At 45.4% G+C, this 16,446-nt stretch overlaps 1 protein-coding gene across 1 annotated transcript in view; it reads left to right on the top strand.

The window, feature by feature from the left end:
* The window catches only part of PSMA8 (proteasome 20S subunit alpha 8), a 491,044-nt gene that overhangs the window by 107,919 nt on the left and 366,679 nt on the right, over positions 1-16,446 (top strand). The window contains exon 2 of the mRNA XM_085605732.1: positions 1,685-1,811. Within this exon, the coding sequence (XP_085461858.1) occupies positions 1,685-1,811 (127 nt within the window). The remainder of the gene's footprint in view (positions 1-1,684; positions 1,812-16,446) is intronic.

The raw sequence follows: 16,446 nt of genomic DNA, 5'->3' as shown, positions 1-16,446 counted from the left end.
ATAGATGTCCCTAGAGGAATCATTCAACATTATTTCTTATTTCCAATATTGTCACAACAGTGAACATCATTTCTCCAATACAGAGAATTTCTTCATAAACACCCAGTTATATAAAGAATTGCTTTAATCCAGATTTTCTTTTTCAAAATTAAGCACGGCAACTTACATACTACTGGTAATATCGGTTTGTTCTACAGTAGTAATCCAACACCTTTTGCTTTTATATACATATGGAAAACAAAACACCATATATCTCAATTAAACAGAACATTTCATATTATTTTCATTCTGTCTATTAAACATAAAAATACAAGCAAAAAGGTGCAAATTCGTCAACGTTGTCTAGAAGATCCTCGAGACCATCTTCAGGACGGTGTAGTTGCACACACAATCTTTCAATTAAAAACTGAAGCCAGTGTGCTGAGAGTTCCTAGAATAATAAGACACAGACTGAGGCGCTCCAATTGTGTGAAATTTAATTTCAGTGAGTTGATGTGGAGACGGGCACTGAAATGTGTTAGACTAACTCCTAATGCTTGGCACATGGCAGGGCTACTTGCAACAAATGATTAACTGAAATATGAGGTACAAAATTCAGGCCGTAGACGGGCACTGCTTAAGAGTAGCATTTGCAGTACGGGGCTCACCGTGGCGTGATATAGAAATTACCTGCAAACCGTCCGACCTACTGGAGCATCACAGTCATCCTTTCGCAGTTTGATTCAGCAACAGCGACCTTATCTTCTTAGGGTCACTGGGAGAATGTAAATCTTTGGTCCCTCCGGACCCATAGTGCAAAGATGCATTAGGCTAGCCTTGCCTTTCCTTCAGTACTCTATAAGAATGGAGAAATGGGCATCACACCCACTTTATTGCAGATCATAAGGTCAAGTATACGTATTTCAGTACATCTGTCCCTTTTTCACCAGTTTATCTACACACCCCTTTGTCGCCTAAAGAAACACAGTACCTTTAAGTTGATCAGAGTGGGCATGAGAATTTCTCCGATTGGGTAGCTATAAAACTTTGCCAAGTGGTGTATTCTTTAGTCAGTGTGATAGATCCAAGCCAGTACAGGTTAGATTCTTATCAGTGTGTAGTACGGAATTAGATTATTTGGTCTTAAGACCTAATCAGGTTATGTAAATGCACTCTCTTGACCTGTACATCTGATTCCATCTTGCATGCTTCGTCTACATGATTTGTCAATGACACCATATATGCACAAGGGAAGTGACATGTATTTTGAAACGTTTGTGGAAACAAATGGCAAACTCGTTGACTAGCTCATATGCAGGATCACTTTTATATTGGGTTTGGAAATCCTGAAGGTTTGGTCCTGAGTAAAGAGACTTCACCTGTTGTCAGATTTAGTCCTTCCTAAGTTTGCAGCAACAGTCCTTTTTATCTGAAACTGTCAAATCAATAAAAAATATGTATTCTGCACACCTCATCTTTTCAAAGTAACCTGTTCAGAATGCCGAGGTTGTCTTCATAGCTATAAGCGGGAGGTTTTCGGTGTAATATTGTGAAAACAAACTTAGATAATGCCAGAGATTTGGAATTGTCTGTAGCTTTACCATTCTTGCTGAGGTGTTAATATGCAGATAATGGTGATTTTAGAGTGTTTAAGGAGTACAGTTAAAATGATAACCTTTACATACTCCTATTTTGTTTTTAATAGGTTGGCATTCGCGGAAAAGATATAGTTATCCTCGGGGTAGAGAAGAAATCTGTTGCAAAACTTCAGGATGAAAGAACTGTCAGAAAAATTTGTGCTCTTGATGATCACGTCTGTATGGCGTTTGCAGGTACTTATAAGATTACTAATATTCCCTCACTGCTGATCAATGGTGTATTTGTGCAGTACTATGCCATGGATTTTTTTACAATGTAAAACTTTCTGTAGTAAAAAAAATGCTGTCGGTTACAAACTAATCAGTGCTACTGCTACTAATGCAGAGGTTCCTGCTAATGGGCATTTAAAAGTGCCGAGTATCTCTGCCTTCATACGAGTTACAGGACAGCCTCTCCGTGTTTGAGGGATAGATGAGCCAGCTTCGACTGTGCATAGAATGGATCATTGGAGTCCAATCTTTTTGTTAGACTGAGGGAAGGAAGTTCTCTTTTCTGCTGTCTTTATAGTATTTTCTTTTAAACAGTGACTATATTCGCCTAGAGACCCTGCAATCATTTAATGGAAAACATGCATTGGTAATGACAATAGGTCTGGCATAAATAAAAGTGCCTCTTCAGAACTTAACCAGATCAGGCACTTTAAGTCTCTCTGCCACTCTTCATGTACTCATGCATTCAATCCCATCCATGCTCCCATTGACAACTTGCATCAGCCTTCTTACACAACCACAATAAAACACATACGCAAGCTCGACAGCATATGCAATACATATTAAAGGTAGTAAATAAAAACATGACGCCATTAAAACACGGTGGGCATATGCTTGTAATAACAAATAGAAATTAAGCATAGCAGTGGATGGTTGTTTTCCAACGCTACTGTATGTAGTCTATTGTTCTTTTAAAGTTTCAGCATGATTGCACATTTAGAAGCTATGTTTTGGTCATATTGGAATGGTAGAACAATGATACACTAGGGACACTACCATTCTGTGATTGACGTCTCGTTTAGAGGTAGTGGCTGCACGGGCTGTGGTGCACTACAGCTGTAGTATGCTCTAACAAGCATTTACAATGCAACGGTCTCGGCATTGTGAAAGTTAGAGCTATTGGCATTGCTCTTGACATTATTTTTGTTTGTTTTTGTTTTTAAAACATTTAAAGAAACGGCATTGTCATGAGCAATGCCAATAGCTCTAACTTTAACAATGCCGAGACCGTTGCATTGTAAATGCTTGTTCTACTCTCTAACAATCGGCACAGCTGTGGCCAAGCAAGCGCCCCCTCCCACGACATTTCCTTCAAAAGAAATGAAATCGCTGCCGTACTAATCCGGGGTGCTTTCGTTGAATTGCAAAGTAACAGACCTCTAGTACATTTTCAATATAGTTTCCTCCGGATACATAAAAATCCTTATCAGTCAAACTGATTGTCACCCAAACTTCAATAAAGTAATGTAACAAAAAACAAACCAAAGTAATTTGTGAATCCAAGGCCGTTAAATCTTTCTTCCGTCCCCAGAAACTTTTTGCAGCCCGATTCTAATAGCCGATGGACACCGGATTTATGTATGTATACACTACAGATGTGTGTAGCACCCACACGGTGTATTGGAGAGTTTTAGGCACTACAAAGAAGCAACAATGCAAACAATATATATAGATTTAGTAATTTGAATGAAGGCCCACTATGATCTATTGACTGAGCTAACGTCAGGATTTTGTTTTTGAACTCGGGCAATTGCCCTGCATCCGGGCCGCTTCTAGGCACTGTACATGTGTAGAAAATGTAAAACAAACCACGAGCGCCAGGGAGACACAGCAAACAAACTAAAACTGCGGAATTCGAAGAGTACACAATTACACATGCCTTTGTGTCTTATATAGCGCCTACATGTCTGATTTAAGGCTGCTTCAGACTGCGCGCTTTTATAGATCTATATAAAGACAGAGACGTACCAATAGCGCAGTACATAACTTACAGACCAGGAGCGAGAACTGGAATGTAAGTGCGCCCTGTCAGGCATCGCACATTAATTTACTGCTTTATGTCAGCCCAAGCGCCCACTGACAAGCCTCATAACACCAAGGACTCTTTTAGAGCAGAAAACGAGCCCACGAAGTCACCATGACTGCCCCTCCCCCCACTCTCGGCTGAATACACTCTCCCTACTGCTCAACGACTACTTCAACATGCCCCCTAACCGTACTATGCAACCCCCAAGGACAGCACCCTCAACGCGTCATCTGGCTCGCGCGGCCTCTAGCGCTGTTACCTTAGTGCGGGATGTTCTATCCCTCCGTGGTTGTTTTGAATACCTCACTGCTGTATTGTTCTGTACTCTTTTGTTGACAGTTTTGACCCACATGAATCCTCGCACGTACTTCGAGTGAACCTCCTCACTGAACATGTAAAGCGCGCCGATACCCTCGGGTCTAGCTAGCGCTATTCAACATTGAATAACAATGTTAGGCAGGATAAAGATGGATACAAAACAAGTGAGGCTAAGACAAGGAGAGTGGCATCTGTAACAAGAGAATGGGGCTGCAAGGTACCTAGAAATGAGAAGCGCAAGGGACAGGCGCACAAAAGAAGGAGCTAAGGGCAGAAATAGAAGGAACTGGCTCAGAAACAAGAAAACGAAACAGGAAACAAAGGGGAGCGATTGTAGAAACAGAAAGAAACTAGGTCCTAATCGGAGAGAGGACTCTTTTAGAGCAGTATGGCACAGTGAGAGAGTAGTACAAGTACTGACAGCGACAGGGCACATACATAGAGCAACGCAACTACAGACAAAGGCAGTAGGGCACAAACACACAGCTGCACAGCTAAGACCTAGGAGTCCCGGTATCCGAATGGCCGAGGCATGTACTGATATAAGACAAAGGATACTGACATCAACACAGTGTGCAGCAGCACAGAGAGCAGTGCAAAGCAACCCCGTAGTAGGTGTCAGCATTTTTACCTTTTTACAATAACTTGCAGCTGCGATGATGTAACCCACAGAGTTTAAATCAGTGCTGTCACACAGTTTGAACCTAAACCCCCAAGCTGATACTATGGGCTGCCCCCAGAGCCGGCGCTGTACCCTGAGCCCCCTCTGGAAGTGGCGCTGGTGCATCCTGCAGAGGAGTGTGAGCCTCATGCAGTGATTTGTGTCTGTACCTGTGCTGTTTGTGTGCCTCTTGTAGTGATATGTGCATGCATGCCCCCAGAAGAGGGATGTGCGTGTGTGCAAGTGTGTGTCCTTGTAGGTTTGTGTCTGTGTGTGTCGGGGTGTGTGTGTGTGTGTGTTTGTGTTTGTGTGGTCTTCAACCACAGTGACGTGTTTTGTGTGTCTTCTGCTGTGAAGTGTGAGTGTATGTATATGTGAACTGGAGGGAGTGGGCAGGTGTTATACGTATCTTGTCACTGCAGAGACAGCAAAGCTGGAGAGGGACAGTCCCACAGGCAAGACGATGTTGTGCATTGCAGAAGGGATGCACAGAAGTGCGTGGTAGAAGAGTGACGGGAAGCCGGAGGGGGCAGAGATTGAGAGAAGCTGACGATGGCCTACTCTGATCATTGATTTGGACGGAGGACGGCTGCAGGCCCGCAATTTACACGCTCGTCAAGGGAAGCAGAGAAACGCAGCGTCCTTTTCGGATCGGGGGGCGTGTTTTGCTGTTGTCTCCTCCCTGAGACTTTTCGCAAAAAACACGCCCCCGATCCGAAAAGGATGGGGCAGGATTGGAGTGACGGGACCTCTTCTCCAATGGCTGGCCAGCATTTACGAGGCCAGCCAATGGAGAACAGGGCAGAAGAGGGGCGGGTTCAAGCCCCTCTTCTCCCAAGTCATTAAATCTCCGGACTTCCGGTCTGCCGACCGGATGGTCCCGAGACCTAAAAATGAAAATAATAAGAGGAGGAAAGAAAGGAAAAGGGACCTATAAAGTTAAAAACTAGAGGCTGGTCCAGCAGTCCTGGCATTGAGGTGCCAAACAAATACCATCACTCACAGGACAGTAGAGCTAAAGGCTAAACTAGTGCGCTGACCCTATGCCCAATGCTGTTTCCTGTCATGGATGGAAGTGTAAATGACACTCTCACAGACCAGCAGCAGAAGAGGGCTGACCGTGTGTGTGTGTGTTGCATGGGTAAGCATTCTTGTTGATTGTTTGACAGTAGTTTCAAAGCCTGTACTGAACAGAAGAGAGGACTAACTGCATTATTTCCTGTAATTCACAGTCCTAGATTCATTCGTGGGATATTTAGCTTGCCTAAACAGTTAAAACATTAAATGGATGTTTAACAGTGCATTTTGTGTTTCGGTGCTTGTAAAACATTTTTAAAAAAATACTTTCACAATGACGGTGGTTCTCTCAGAGCATTAATCTGCACACCTGACAAGCTCGTCCATGCAGGTAATGTTGAACTAAGTCTCTATCAATGAAGCCTCTCCAGTGGATGAAAATAAACATTGTAAGTGCAGAACTTTCTTTCTTTCTTTCTTTCTTTCTTTCTTTCTTTCTTTCTTGCTAAAAACTCATGTTAAATATCCAAGCATAACCCCAACAAAAAGAAACCTTTCTCAAAACGTTGACCAGTTCAGCTGCAGAATCCTAAATGGATGCCAATCAAGCACTCCAGTAAGGTCTGTAGCCTTTAGCATTCGCTTGAGCCAATAACTAGCACAGGCCTACTGAAGTGTACGTACGATGGCAACCTTCGGGAAAACACTTATAAAATAAAACATATGTACAAAATTACAGGGGGCAAAGTTATACACAACCAATCCCAAAAATTGCCTTACAAGGATTATCACAGTGAAAATCTTCTATCCCTCATGGTTTTGTGAGAGAGTGACCGTGCCAAAACACTTGCCTACTACGGTAATCTGAGATTTCATGTAACAAAATATTTCTCTACAGCCTATAACACAGTGCAATAACAATCCATCATGGCTCCAGCAAATCTTTTCACAGTGTATAAGCCAAGCCTACTGCCTTTTCATTACTTTCCATTATGAATTTATGAGACCTATGGCATCAGACATAACTTTTCCCAGTGAAGCAATCGACCCTTTAGCTTTTCATCATAAGCAACTCAGGCCAACTTAGTGTACGATTCCCTGAAGACACCATTAGGCGTGCAGTCCTATAATTACAGCTGGCAAAACAAAATAGTATCTCTCCTAAGAGGGACTAGCAAGGATTATGAAGGTAAATCTTCTATTGCTGTGGTTTTTAGAGGGGTTAACCAACACCAAAACCATTGCAAACTATAGAAATCTGTGAATTTCCTTGTAATACACTGAATAAAAATAACATTAAAAGACTCTTTCCCCCCCCCACCCCCCTTACAGACTGTAATACAGATTAATATCTATCCATCCTTAAATCCATATTGACTTTAGCAGCAAATACTTTTCACTATGAATGTCAGGCCTCTGCCTTTAATATATATTTTTTAACTTAAAAAAACAGACCAAGCCTACATCTTTGATAGTTGGCTTAATATCATAACCGAACAGTCTTCTTGTATTGAGCATAATCTTTCCCACAGATCAAAAAAGCGCAATGCAAGCACTCATTTTCCAGTGAAAGCACACCACTTCTGCCCAAATAAATGCTACACTCGAACGAATCCACCTTGAGGTGTAGTCAAAGCTCCTCTGTGATCTACTTCTGAGAGTATTTTTATCTTTTGGTCAGTAGTGTAGTCGGACCTAAAAATATTTTCATTGTAATGTATTGTAATTGCTATTGTATATCACTTATTGGCCCCGGCGCAGGACTGCGGCCAACCCCCTTAGCCAACCCCCGCAGACATCCAGCAGCCGTGGTTGGCTCCCCCTCCAAAGGCTGCCATTATAGTTATGTGGGATGGGGGGGCATGTGGCCCTCTCTCCTTGGCCCATTTCAGCACAGAGAACAACATCCTGAGGCAGGGCCAATGTATAAAAGGGAGGAGGTTATGCAGCCCCCTCCCAAGGCTGATTTTGGCCCCAGGGACGCCATCCCCGGGGCCAGGCCATTTACTAATGGTACAGTGGCATGCAACCCCCCTCCCTGGGCCGATATGACCCTGGGGACTCTATCTTCTAGGGCCTGTCCAATGATGGGGGAGGGGGACCTTGCGGCCCCCTCCCCAGGCTGAGTTTAGCCCCGGGGATCCCATCCCCTAGGACACAACCAATAAACGGGTGCCCTGGTGCCTACCCAGGGCACCCACCCGCTCCTTTTTGGGGGCCGCAGGTAGAGACCCAAGGTCCCCAACCCTCCAGCCGGCTCATCACCTCCAGCTGTCCCTGTGAGATGAGATCCCCAGGGACATTAATGGCTCTTGGAGGCTGGCCCCTCTCCCTTTTTAAATTGCGGCGGGCCCTGGGGAATGGGATCCTCAGGGTCCAAATCTGTCCGTGGAGGGGAACTGTGTGCCCCCTCCTCCTCTTTAACTTAGGCCTGGCCCCGGGAATGGGATCACCAGGGCCGAAGTCATCCAGGGAGGATTGAGGGGTGCTGTATCCTACTCCCACTTTATAAGAAGGCTGGACCCCGGTAAATAGAGTTCCAAGGGCCAAAATAGTGCTGGGAAAGGATGCCACATGGTACCCTCTTACCGTTTGAATATCGGCTGGGCCCTGTGGGAATAGGTCCCGAGGCTGTAATCAGCCTGGGGGGGAGGGGGGGGCACTAAACATCATCAATACTAGGAATTTTTTAATTTTAAGGCCATGCTCTGTACCCGGAGCCAACTGCCCTCAGCCAATAGCGTAGCAAGGATGACATGGCCTCTGTTGTAAAAAAGGATAATGGTCCCTTTAAATTCTGCTGGACTAGCAACATTGACCACTTTTCAGGGTTCAGTGGGCCCCTCCGGGCTCTGGACCCTTGTGCCATGGCACCTGCTGCACGAGTGGTATCTACAACTCTGCCATATACTGTGCTCTCAAGACCGCATAGTCTGTGACGTGCATGGCAAAGACCACATCTTATGCACAGAGCCTGCTGTGCATGGCATATGACCGTAGTAGCGGGTGTGGCAGATTATGCGGTTTACCCAGAGCCTGCTGGCACCCCCCTTAGGCTAAGCCTTGTGAGTTTAGTATATAGCGTGAATTCTTGAATGAAATAGCAAAAAGTAACTCAACATGTCCTGAGCTCACTGATTATGGTGAATGCCTTGCCCAGCATGCTTTGGATGCATGACAGTTTGGGGTTAGGTTAGGGCACAAAACCTGAAGTTGTGGCTAGGGCGTGGCATGTGCTGTTTATTCAGGGGCCTGTGAATATCCCAACAAAACAAAAACATAATTAAAAATATTGTTAAAGGGAACTTATTCACTAATCAGACAGAATAGGATGGTACAAAAATATGGAATTCCCCTGAAAATAGCTTTAAATAAAATGTCAAATGATATAAAGTCCCACTAAAATTCACCAGTTATGGTGAAATGTGAAACGGTTACTCCTTTGCTTACGATCTTAAACATTAGATCACAAGTAACATTGCAAATGTTGCCACAAATAATTGCTTATTTCCAAATCTGCTGGCTAGTTTTGTAAATAAAGTCATGTATGCCTGCAAAGCCATTTAGGTTTTGCTAAAACTAAGCCAGAGCCTGTGCCCAGTGGATTATGGCTTCTGGCTCTGAGCGCAAGACCTTTGACTATACCAGTCTGCTTAATCGCGAAGTATCGTTTTTCATCCAGAGTCTGGCTGAGGTTGTGATGGTTTTGGGGCGCCATGAGGGCGTCACCCCAGTCCTCCATCTCCAGGAAGCACACCCAACCCTCCCATCGGGTCCAAATTGGGGTCCGGGATGCCAGCCTGTTGTTACCGAGGGTGCGGTATATAGGGGAGAACCCTCCTCTTCCGAGATTCCCCATCATGACTTGGGCCTCCAAGTGGCTAAATTCAGGAAGGGGATTTGTCTATTGAGATGTGTGTTGAGGGCATAAGTAAGTTGTAGAAATTTGTAAAACTGGGTAGCATGGTGGGCATAGCCTTCACGTAGGTTCTGGAATGTCTTAATGTGGTCCCCCACCCATATGTTGCCCAGCAAAGAAATCCCTATGCGATCCCACTGCCTGAACCCCGAGAGTGCCGCCGCCTCCCCTAGCCATGCACCGTGCCAGAGAGGTGTGTGCTGTGTGAGTCATTTGTCCCGCTCCGTATGTCTCATGGCCGTGCGCCACACCACCAGGACAGCCCTGGTTATCGGCTGGATCCCCTTGGGTATGGGACACCCGTATAGATATGCTAGTATCTGGGAAAATTCCATGTTTCTGATCCATCCAGGGGTAATTTACCCATTCCGTTAGCATTGCGTTTAAACTTTCTAAGAATTTATCCTGATCGTAGTTCGGGCCATATATGCTGTCTATAACTATGTTTGTACCATCTAGCGTACCATGTATCAGGACATATCTACCATTTACAGATATTTTCTGTTCTAGGGCAACAAATTGGGTTCCGTTTCTGATCCAGATAGCAGCTCCCCACACAAGTGGAAAATGATGTTTTAAACACTTTCCCTCTCCTCTTTCTATGTAGTTTAGTAGCTTTGGAATTGGTGAGGTGTGTCTCCTAAAGTAAGACAATTTTGCGCTTTTCTTCTGTTCAGTTAGGCGTGTATTCTGTGTCACTTGTGCACTGAGCCCATGCCCCTGACATTCCATGTAACTATAGTATACTTTCACGGTGTAGCCATAGGTATGTGTATATTGTTCTGTATCTTACCACCTCCTGTGAGTGGGGACTTCTACACACTATGATGGGGGGTGAGCCAGGTAAACAACTTCTCACTTTTACAACCCTATACAAGGATCATCCATAGAACAGTGGTGAACCAAACCGATATTCAATGCTGTTAACAGTTAAACTGTAACCATCTTGCATTCGCTACTGGGGATATGGTTACTATGCCTCGCAGATCTCTTGTGATCTTGGGTGGCATGGTTGCCATACAGCTGACTGGACCTCGGCCGCTTACGACGTTTATGCAGTTTTGCGAGGTGGGGAGTTCACCAGGGTTTGTAGCTCATATTCATCAAGGCAAGTTAAAATCTATCTTAGTGCCCAGGTTGGGAAGTTATCCCAAATAGTCATTCACCGTTTGCGGGGTGAGGGAAGGGAATAGAGCAAGACTATTTTCAGAGTGATTGCATGTTAGTGTCCTCCGAGGACTCCGCTAAGGAGAGTGGATCTTGGTCTTTAAAGTTGCCGCTGTGAATAATGCTGATTTTCGGCTTTCCAGCACTTGTTCCAGGGATGGGCTTTCGACTTATTTTGTTTCGGTGCATTTTACCATTAAGTGCTGATTGTGAGCCTTGGTTTGTGCTTTGCGTTGACCTCTCTGATGTAATAGATAAGAATGCGACTTCCACCTAGTCAGCGACTGCCTCTGGGTTCTCAGAGAAGTATGACTTTTGCTCATGCATGATCTTAAATTGGACGGGGAACAGTAAAGCATATTTGAGGTTTAGGGTTCTAAGTTACTTTTTCACTTCTTGATAGGAGGCCTGTAATTGTGAAGTCCGGGTATAGTGAGATCTGTTGGTTTTCGTACAGTAGAGGGGAGTTTTCTCTGGCATTATGAAGCAACGTGTCATGGTCTTTATTTTTAAGTATCTGGGCGATCATTGGCCGTGGTGAAGCACCACCAATCCACTTTTCACTTCGGAGTCCTTTGTGCTCTTTTGACACAGAAGAGGTCCGTTGGACCTTCTGGGGCCACCGTGTCTCGTAGCCATTGTTCTATGAATTGTGTTGCATTAGGGTCCCTCACAGCGTGCCGGCAGGCCTACAATACGAATATTTCCTCGTGACCGGCTTTCTACATCCTCAAATCTGTCCTGTAGGCTGGACACCTGGCGTTGCAGTTGTGCTGTTTGGTCTGTGTGGTCTTTTTGCTGTGGGAGTATTTCTGTTAGGAGTAGTATTACTTTTCACAATGTTAGCCAGCTTGTCATGGTCTGCTTTAGTAGCGTAAAGCCAGTAGTTAGCATCCCTATTTGGTGTTTGATTGCTTTCTGTGATTCCCGAACCTCCTTCAATATGAGGTCCAGTTTGTCCGGAGCAACCTATAAATTTGTTGGAGATATGCGGTCTGATGTGGTTGCTGGAGTCACGCACTCATATATATCCTTCTTGTTGTGCAACACCTGTTGTGACTGGTTCTGATGGTTTCACCTTTGTGTGACCCCTAGTGTGCTGCGCAACAGCTCTCCTACCCGTTGTTGTAAGCTTGGTCAGTGGGTCAGTAGCAACCTCACGTGTATGTCCCAAAGGATTGTTTACTCCCGCACGTGGCAGAGGTGGGTAAGCAGTCTTTGCACTGATTGTCCTTGTATTCCTTTATTGCCTCCAAACGGGGGTATTAAGTGAGTGTTTCCTTGCTCACACAGCTAAGAATCGGGTGCAGTGCTAGCCAGAGGGTGCCTTCGTTCTCTGCGTCCCTCCTTCGTTATTGTACAGCTAGGCAATATCACTCAGCTCAGAAGTGTCTTTTAGGTCTCGCGACCTGCGTTGCGCAGTGCTCGCGCAGGCAAGAGTCCTTTTGTCCGGGATTCAGAAATGGACCCTGGAATCGCACACACTTGTGCGTGTGTTTTCTGTTTTGGGGTCTGTAATTGGGCTTTGAGTGTGTGTGTTTTGTTTTAACAGAGCACGCAATAGGCCAAAGGCGGGCGCATTGCTCCGCCCACGGCCTACATATGTGTTTTCGTTTTTACAAAATATTGGCATGTACTGTCTTCAGTCGTAGCGTTATATTGCAGAACGCCTTCTCGCTCTTCTGAGCGTCCACACCGAGAAGCTGTTCTGAAAACTGCCATATTACCGCTCTCGGAGCAGTGGGCACGAGACCAGAGCACTGACAAGGAGCGAGCCTAACGCTGTTTTAATGTGCGTCCCATGGATAGCGTCCGTGACCTGGAAACTGCAAGGTCTACTTCCGGACACGTTTTGTTGATGTTGCATCAGAATTGGTGAACATGAACGGGGATGGAATCTGCTGGACAGCAAAGTGAGTGTCGAGCGCGTTTGAAAATGGGGATGGGGGCTTTAGAGTGCTTGAATGGTGTGAATTCAGTGTCACTGGCTGCAAATACCGGGGTCTTTGACGCCTCTTGTACACATAGTATGTAGTGCCACCTGGAATTTACAGGACATCAGGGCACTCCCCGGGTCCCCCACCACCTCTTAGAGTCAGATGGAGATAGAAGTATGTGTAGTTGGTGAGTTTATAATACCTAAACTGAGGTGCACCAGCACTTTTGAAGGTGCTCTTGGCCAGCTATTTTTTGTAGATCCCAAGATGGAAACCTGAGAACACGGGAGGCTTGCACTCTGTTGCTTAATAGTTGATCAGGATGCTTTAAATCGTTATGTTTCTAGTTTTTGTTCCATTTATATACTGGCTGTGATTTTCTCACATTCGTGGGAGATGTGGGACTTTTATTTCCCTTAAAGGATCAATGAGATTTTTCCAAGTGTGACGCAGTTTCAGAGTTATCACAGAAAGTGCAGCAGGATATATGTCTGGAATCGCCTCACTGTCCTTTAAATTTAAGACCCCTTTCCCACCAATCCTTTTTGGTGAAATGTTCTTTTCTCTCTTGCTGTCCGTTATCTGAAAGAATCTGATACACAAGGGCTTCGGAGATGCAGGCACGCTGACTATTTGATGTTAAATAGTTTTTCCCCTAAATTCTTAGGACCAGAGCAATTCCTTGTGTTTTTACATGAGAACCATATATTAATAGCGATGCTAGCCCGCATGCTCAGTTGCTATCTTTACTGAGATTTACCCAGCATCTCCTTGAATGGGTTCACACCCTAGGCATCTTTCCTTCGTCCTATACAGGCTTTAGGCAGGGAATCGAATCACTGGACAATGTAGCATACAATGGAGATAGAGAGGATGCTTATTGGACAAGATGGCAAGGCCTTCCTGGTTGACTGGCATTCCGAGTGCTTTGTAGGAGAATCTTTGTGGCCTAGATACTTGAGCGGGCACTATAGTCAAAAACCAGGCAGCAGGGGAGTGAGTCGAGATTGTGTCACTGCACTGATCCTCTTTGTGATTTATGCAGGTGACCTATCAGTCTATGTTGATTCCTTGCTTCTGAAGTTGAGCTGACATAGAACCTATGGTTTTGGCTCTTCGAGGAAGTCTGTACCAACTCTAAACACATAATCTCAAGGGAATTACCTTTCTGTAAATCACATGAATACCAGGCTGCTTTTGGAGTTTGGGGAGCCAAAAACTAGTAGTAGTCAGTAGCCAGTGCAATTTTTTTAAATTTGACATTTTATATAGTATCACTCTACCTGTGAAATGGGGTTAATGCACTTTACAATGAACAAACAACAATTTTCTTTACATTTAATCTTAAGGGCATAAAATAAGGGAAGGGAGAATTGATTAAACGATCGTCAAGTACATCATTTGAGTGCAACATCTTCTTCCAAAAAGGTAGGAATGGATAATGAGACTTGTGTGGTTTTGTGTGTGTGGTTTTGTGCGTCTGGTTGTGTGTGTGTGTGTGTGTGTGTGCTTGTGGTTGTGTGTGTGTGTGTGTGCTTGGGTGGTTGTGTTTGTGGTTGTGTGTGGTTTTGTGGTTGTATGTGTGGTTGTGGTTGTGTGTGTGCTTGTGTGAGAGTGTGGTTGGGTGTGGTTGTATGTGTGGTTGTGTGTGTGGTTGTGTGTGTTTGTGTGTGGCTGGGTGTGGTTGTGGTTGGGTGTGTGGTTGGGTGTGGGTGGCTGTGGCTGTGGGTGTGTGTGTGTGTGTTGTGTGTGTGTGGTTGAGTGTGTGGTTGGGTGTGTGGTTGGGTGTGTGGTTGTGTATCTGGTTGTGGCGGTTGTGTGTGGTTGTGGGTGGGTGTGTGTGGTTGGGGGTGGGTGTGGTTGTGTGTGGTTGTGGTGGTTTTGTGTGTGTTTGTGGTGGTTGTGTTTGTGGTTGTGTGTGTGGGGGTTTTTGTGTGGATGTGTGTGTGTGTGTGGTTTTGTGTGGTTGTGGTGGTTGTGTGTGGTTGTGGTTGTGTGTGTGGTTGTGGGTGTGGGGTTGTATGGTTGAGTGTAGTTATGTGATTACACATCACATAATTACACTGTATTCAGTACAACATAAATATACTCCACTTACCACTCAGTACTACATAATTGCACGTCATATAATTACTCTCTACTTAATGCAAGATAAATACACTCCACACAATACCACTATGTGCCACATAATAACACAACACATAATTACACTGTACTCAATGCAACATAAATACACACCTTTCACTCAAGTTCGTGCTATATAAATGCAAAATAAATACACACCTTTCACTCAAGTTCGTGCTATATAAAAAAACACTAAAAAAGAAACGATTGCAATGCAATAGGTCTCACATTACTGAATCTTTTAGCTGTTATTGGTGTTGCATTATTATTAGCAATGCCAAGAGCTCAAACTTTCATAATGCAAGACCTATTGCATTGAAAATGCTTGTTTCACATGAGATGGGGGCTAAAGAAAGGAAAGCCTGGGGCCATCGATCCACCCCGGTCTCTGCACGTCCTCACACTCGGCGCTGGGACAGGCCACAGATCTCTCCCGTCCGTGAGACCATTGCGCTGGCCCCTTCATTCCGCGCCTCTTCCCCGGCCCTCCCAGCCAATCACGCAGGGGACAGTACAAGCCCTTCCAACACCCACAGGAGTTCTCAATCACAGCTGCTAGTCCCTGGGTGGAAGGGGCAGCCGCACAGAAGCCGATCCAGCCAATGCCAGCCCATCCGTGACACAGGCAAGGGGAGGCTCCGCTCTGCAGGTATGTCCTCCGCAACTCCCCGGTAGTTTTGTCTGCTTGTGCGACCTTGGCAGGCCCAGCGTCTCGGCCGTTTAGGGAGGAGATGGACCCCAACTAAGCTGCTCCCCGGCCATGGCCTATGGCACAGGGTATGTGTGTTGCCTCTGCGCCGGCCTCAGCATGCCCGGCCCTAGGTGGTGTCCCGGCTCAGCAACCAGCCCCATGGCAGAGCGCACCAATACAGCTGTGTCGCTCTTACTGCCGGGCAGAAGTGAAGAGTGTCCGCTTCTCCGGGTGTATCACTGGGCACGGCGAGGTGACAGCCTCCGGATCTCCAGGGCCGCGGCAGCAAAGTTCAGCCCACTAGGTCCCCGGCGCCTGCAGCGTGGTCCTAGTCGGCCGCACTCACTGTACTCGGCGCACCATTTTATTGTTCCAGGCAAAGCACATTCACTGTAGTCCGCTCTGTTTACAGCACCTGGAGGTTGTGTGGCTGGGTAGTGCCTTGGATGTCCCCACCACACCGCCGATTATTGCTTTGTTACGGCACGTCCGCCATGTAAGGTGGTTAGCCATGCCCCCCCCAAACTCTGCACGTGATATGGATCTTTTGACATCCCGATGTGCTTGTGTGGGTAAACCGGTTTTGCTTGGAAAGGTAGACTTTAGGGTGTGTTTAAGGGTGGGATGGTCTGCTGAGAGGTCCAGCAATATCAGCAGACGTGGGTAATTTGTATCTGAGGTCAAGAAGGCATTGTCAATGTGCAATGCTGTCTTTTGAGAATTTAGATCATACATAGTTATAACCCTTCACCTTACAAATATAACATCCACCACTTCACCATGTGCCATATCTGTTTTCTTAAAATTACCTGTTCATTCCCTGTAACAGTGTCAACATCGTTTGTACAATTTGTCATTTGTTCAATACATTTAGCAATATTCATGGGCTTTTCCAGGGTTGGTTCCTTGACAAAAGTCCCTCTTGAATTTTGAAATTGCTAGCGTTTATTAACTGATT

The sequence above is a fragment of the Triturus cristatus genome, chromosome 5_1, assembly GCF_964204655.1.
Source record: "Triturus cristatus chromosome 5_1, aTriCri1.1, whole genome shotgun sequence".
Classification (NCBI taxonomy): domain Eukaryota; kingdom Metazoa; phylum Chordata; class Amphibia; order Caudata; family Salamandridae; genus Triturus; species Triturus cristatus.
The sequence above is the reverse complement of the archived record's forward strand: the minus strand, read 5'-3'. Positions and strand labels throughout refer to the sequence as shown.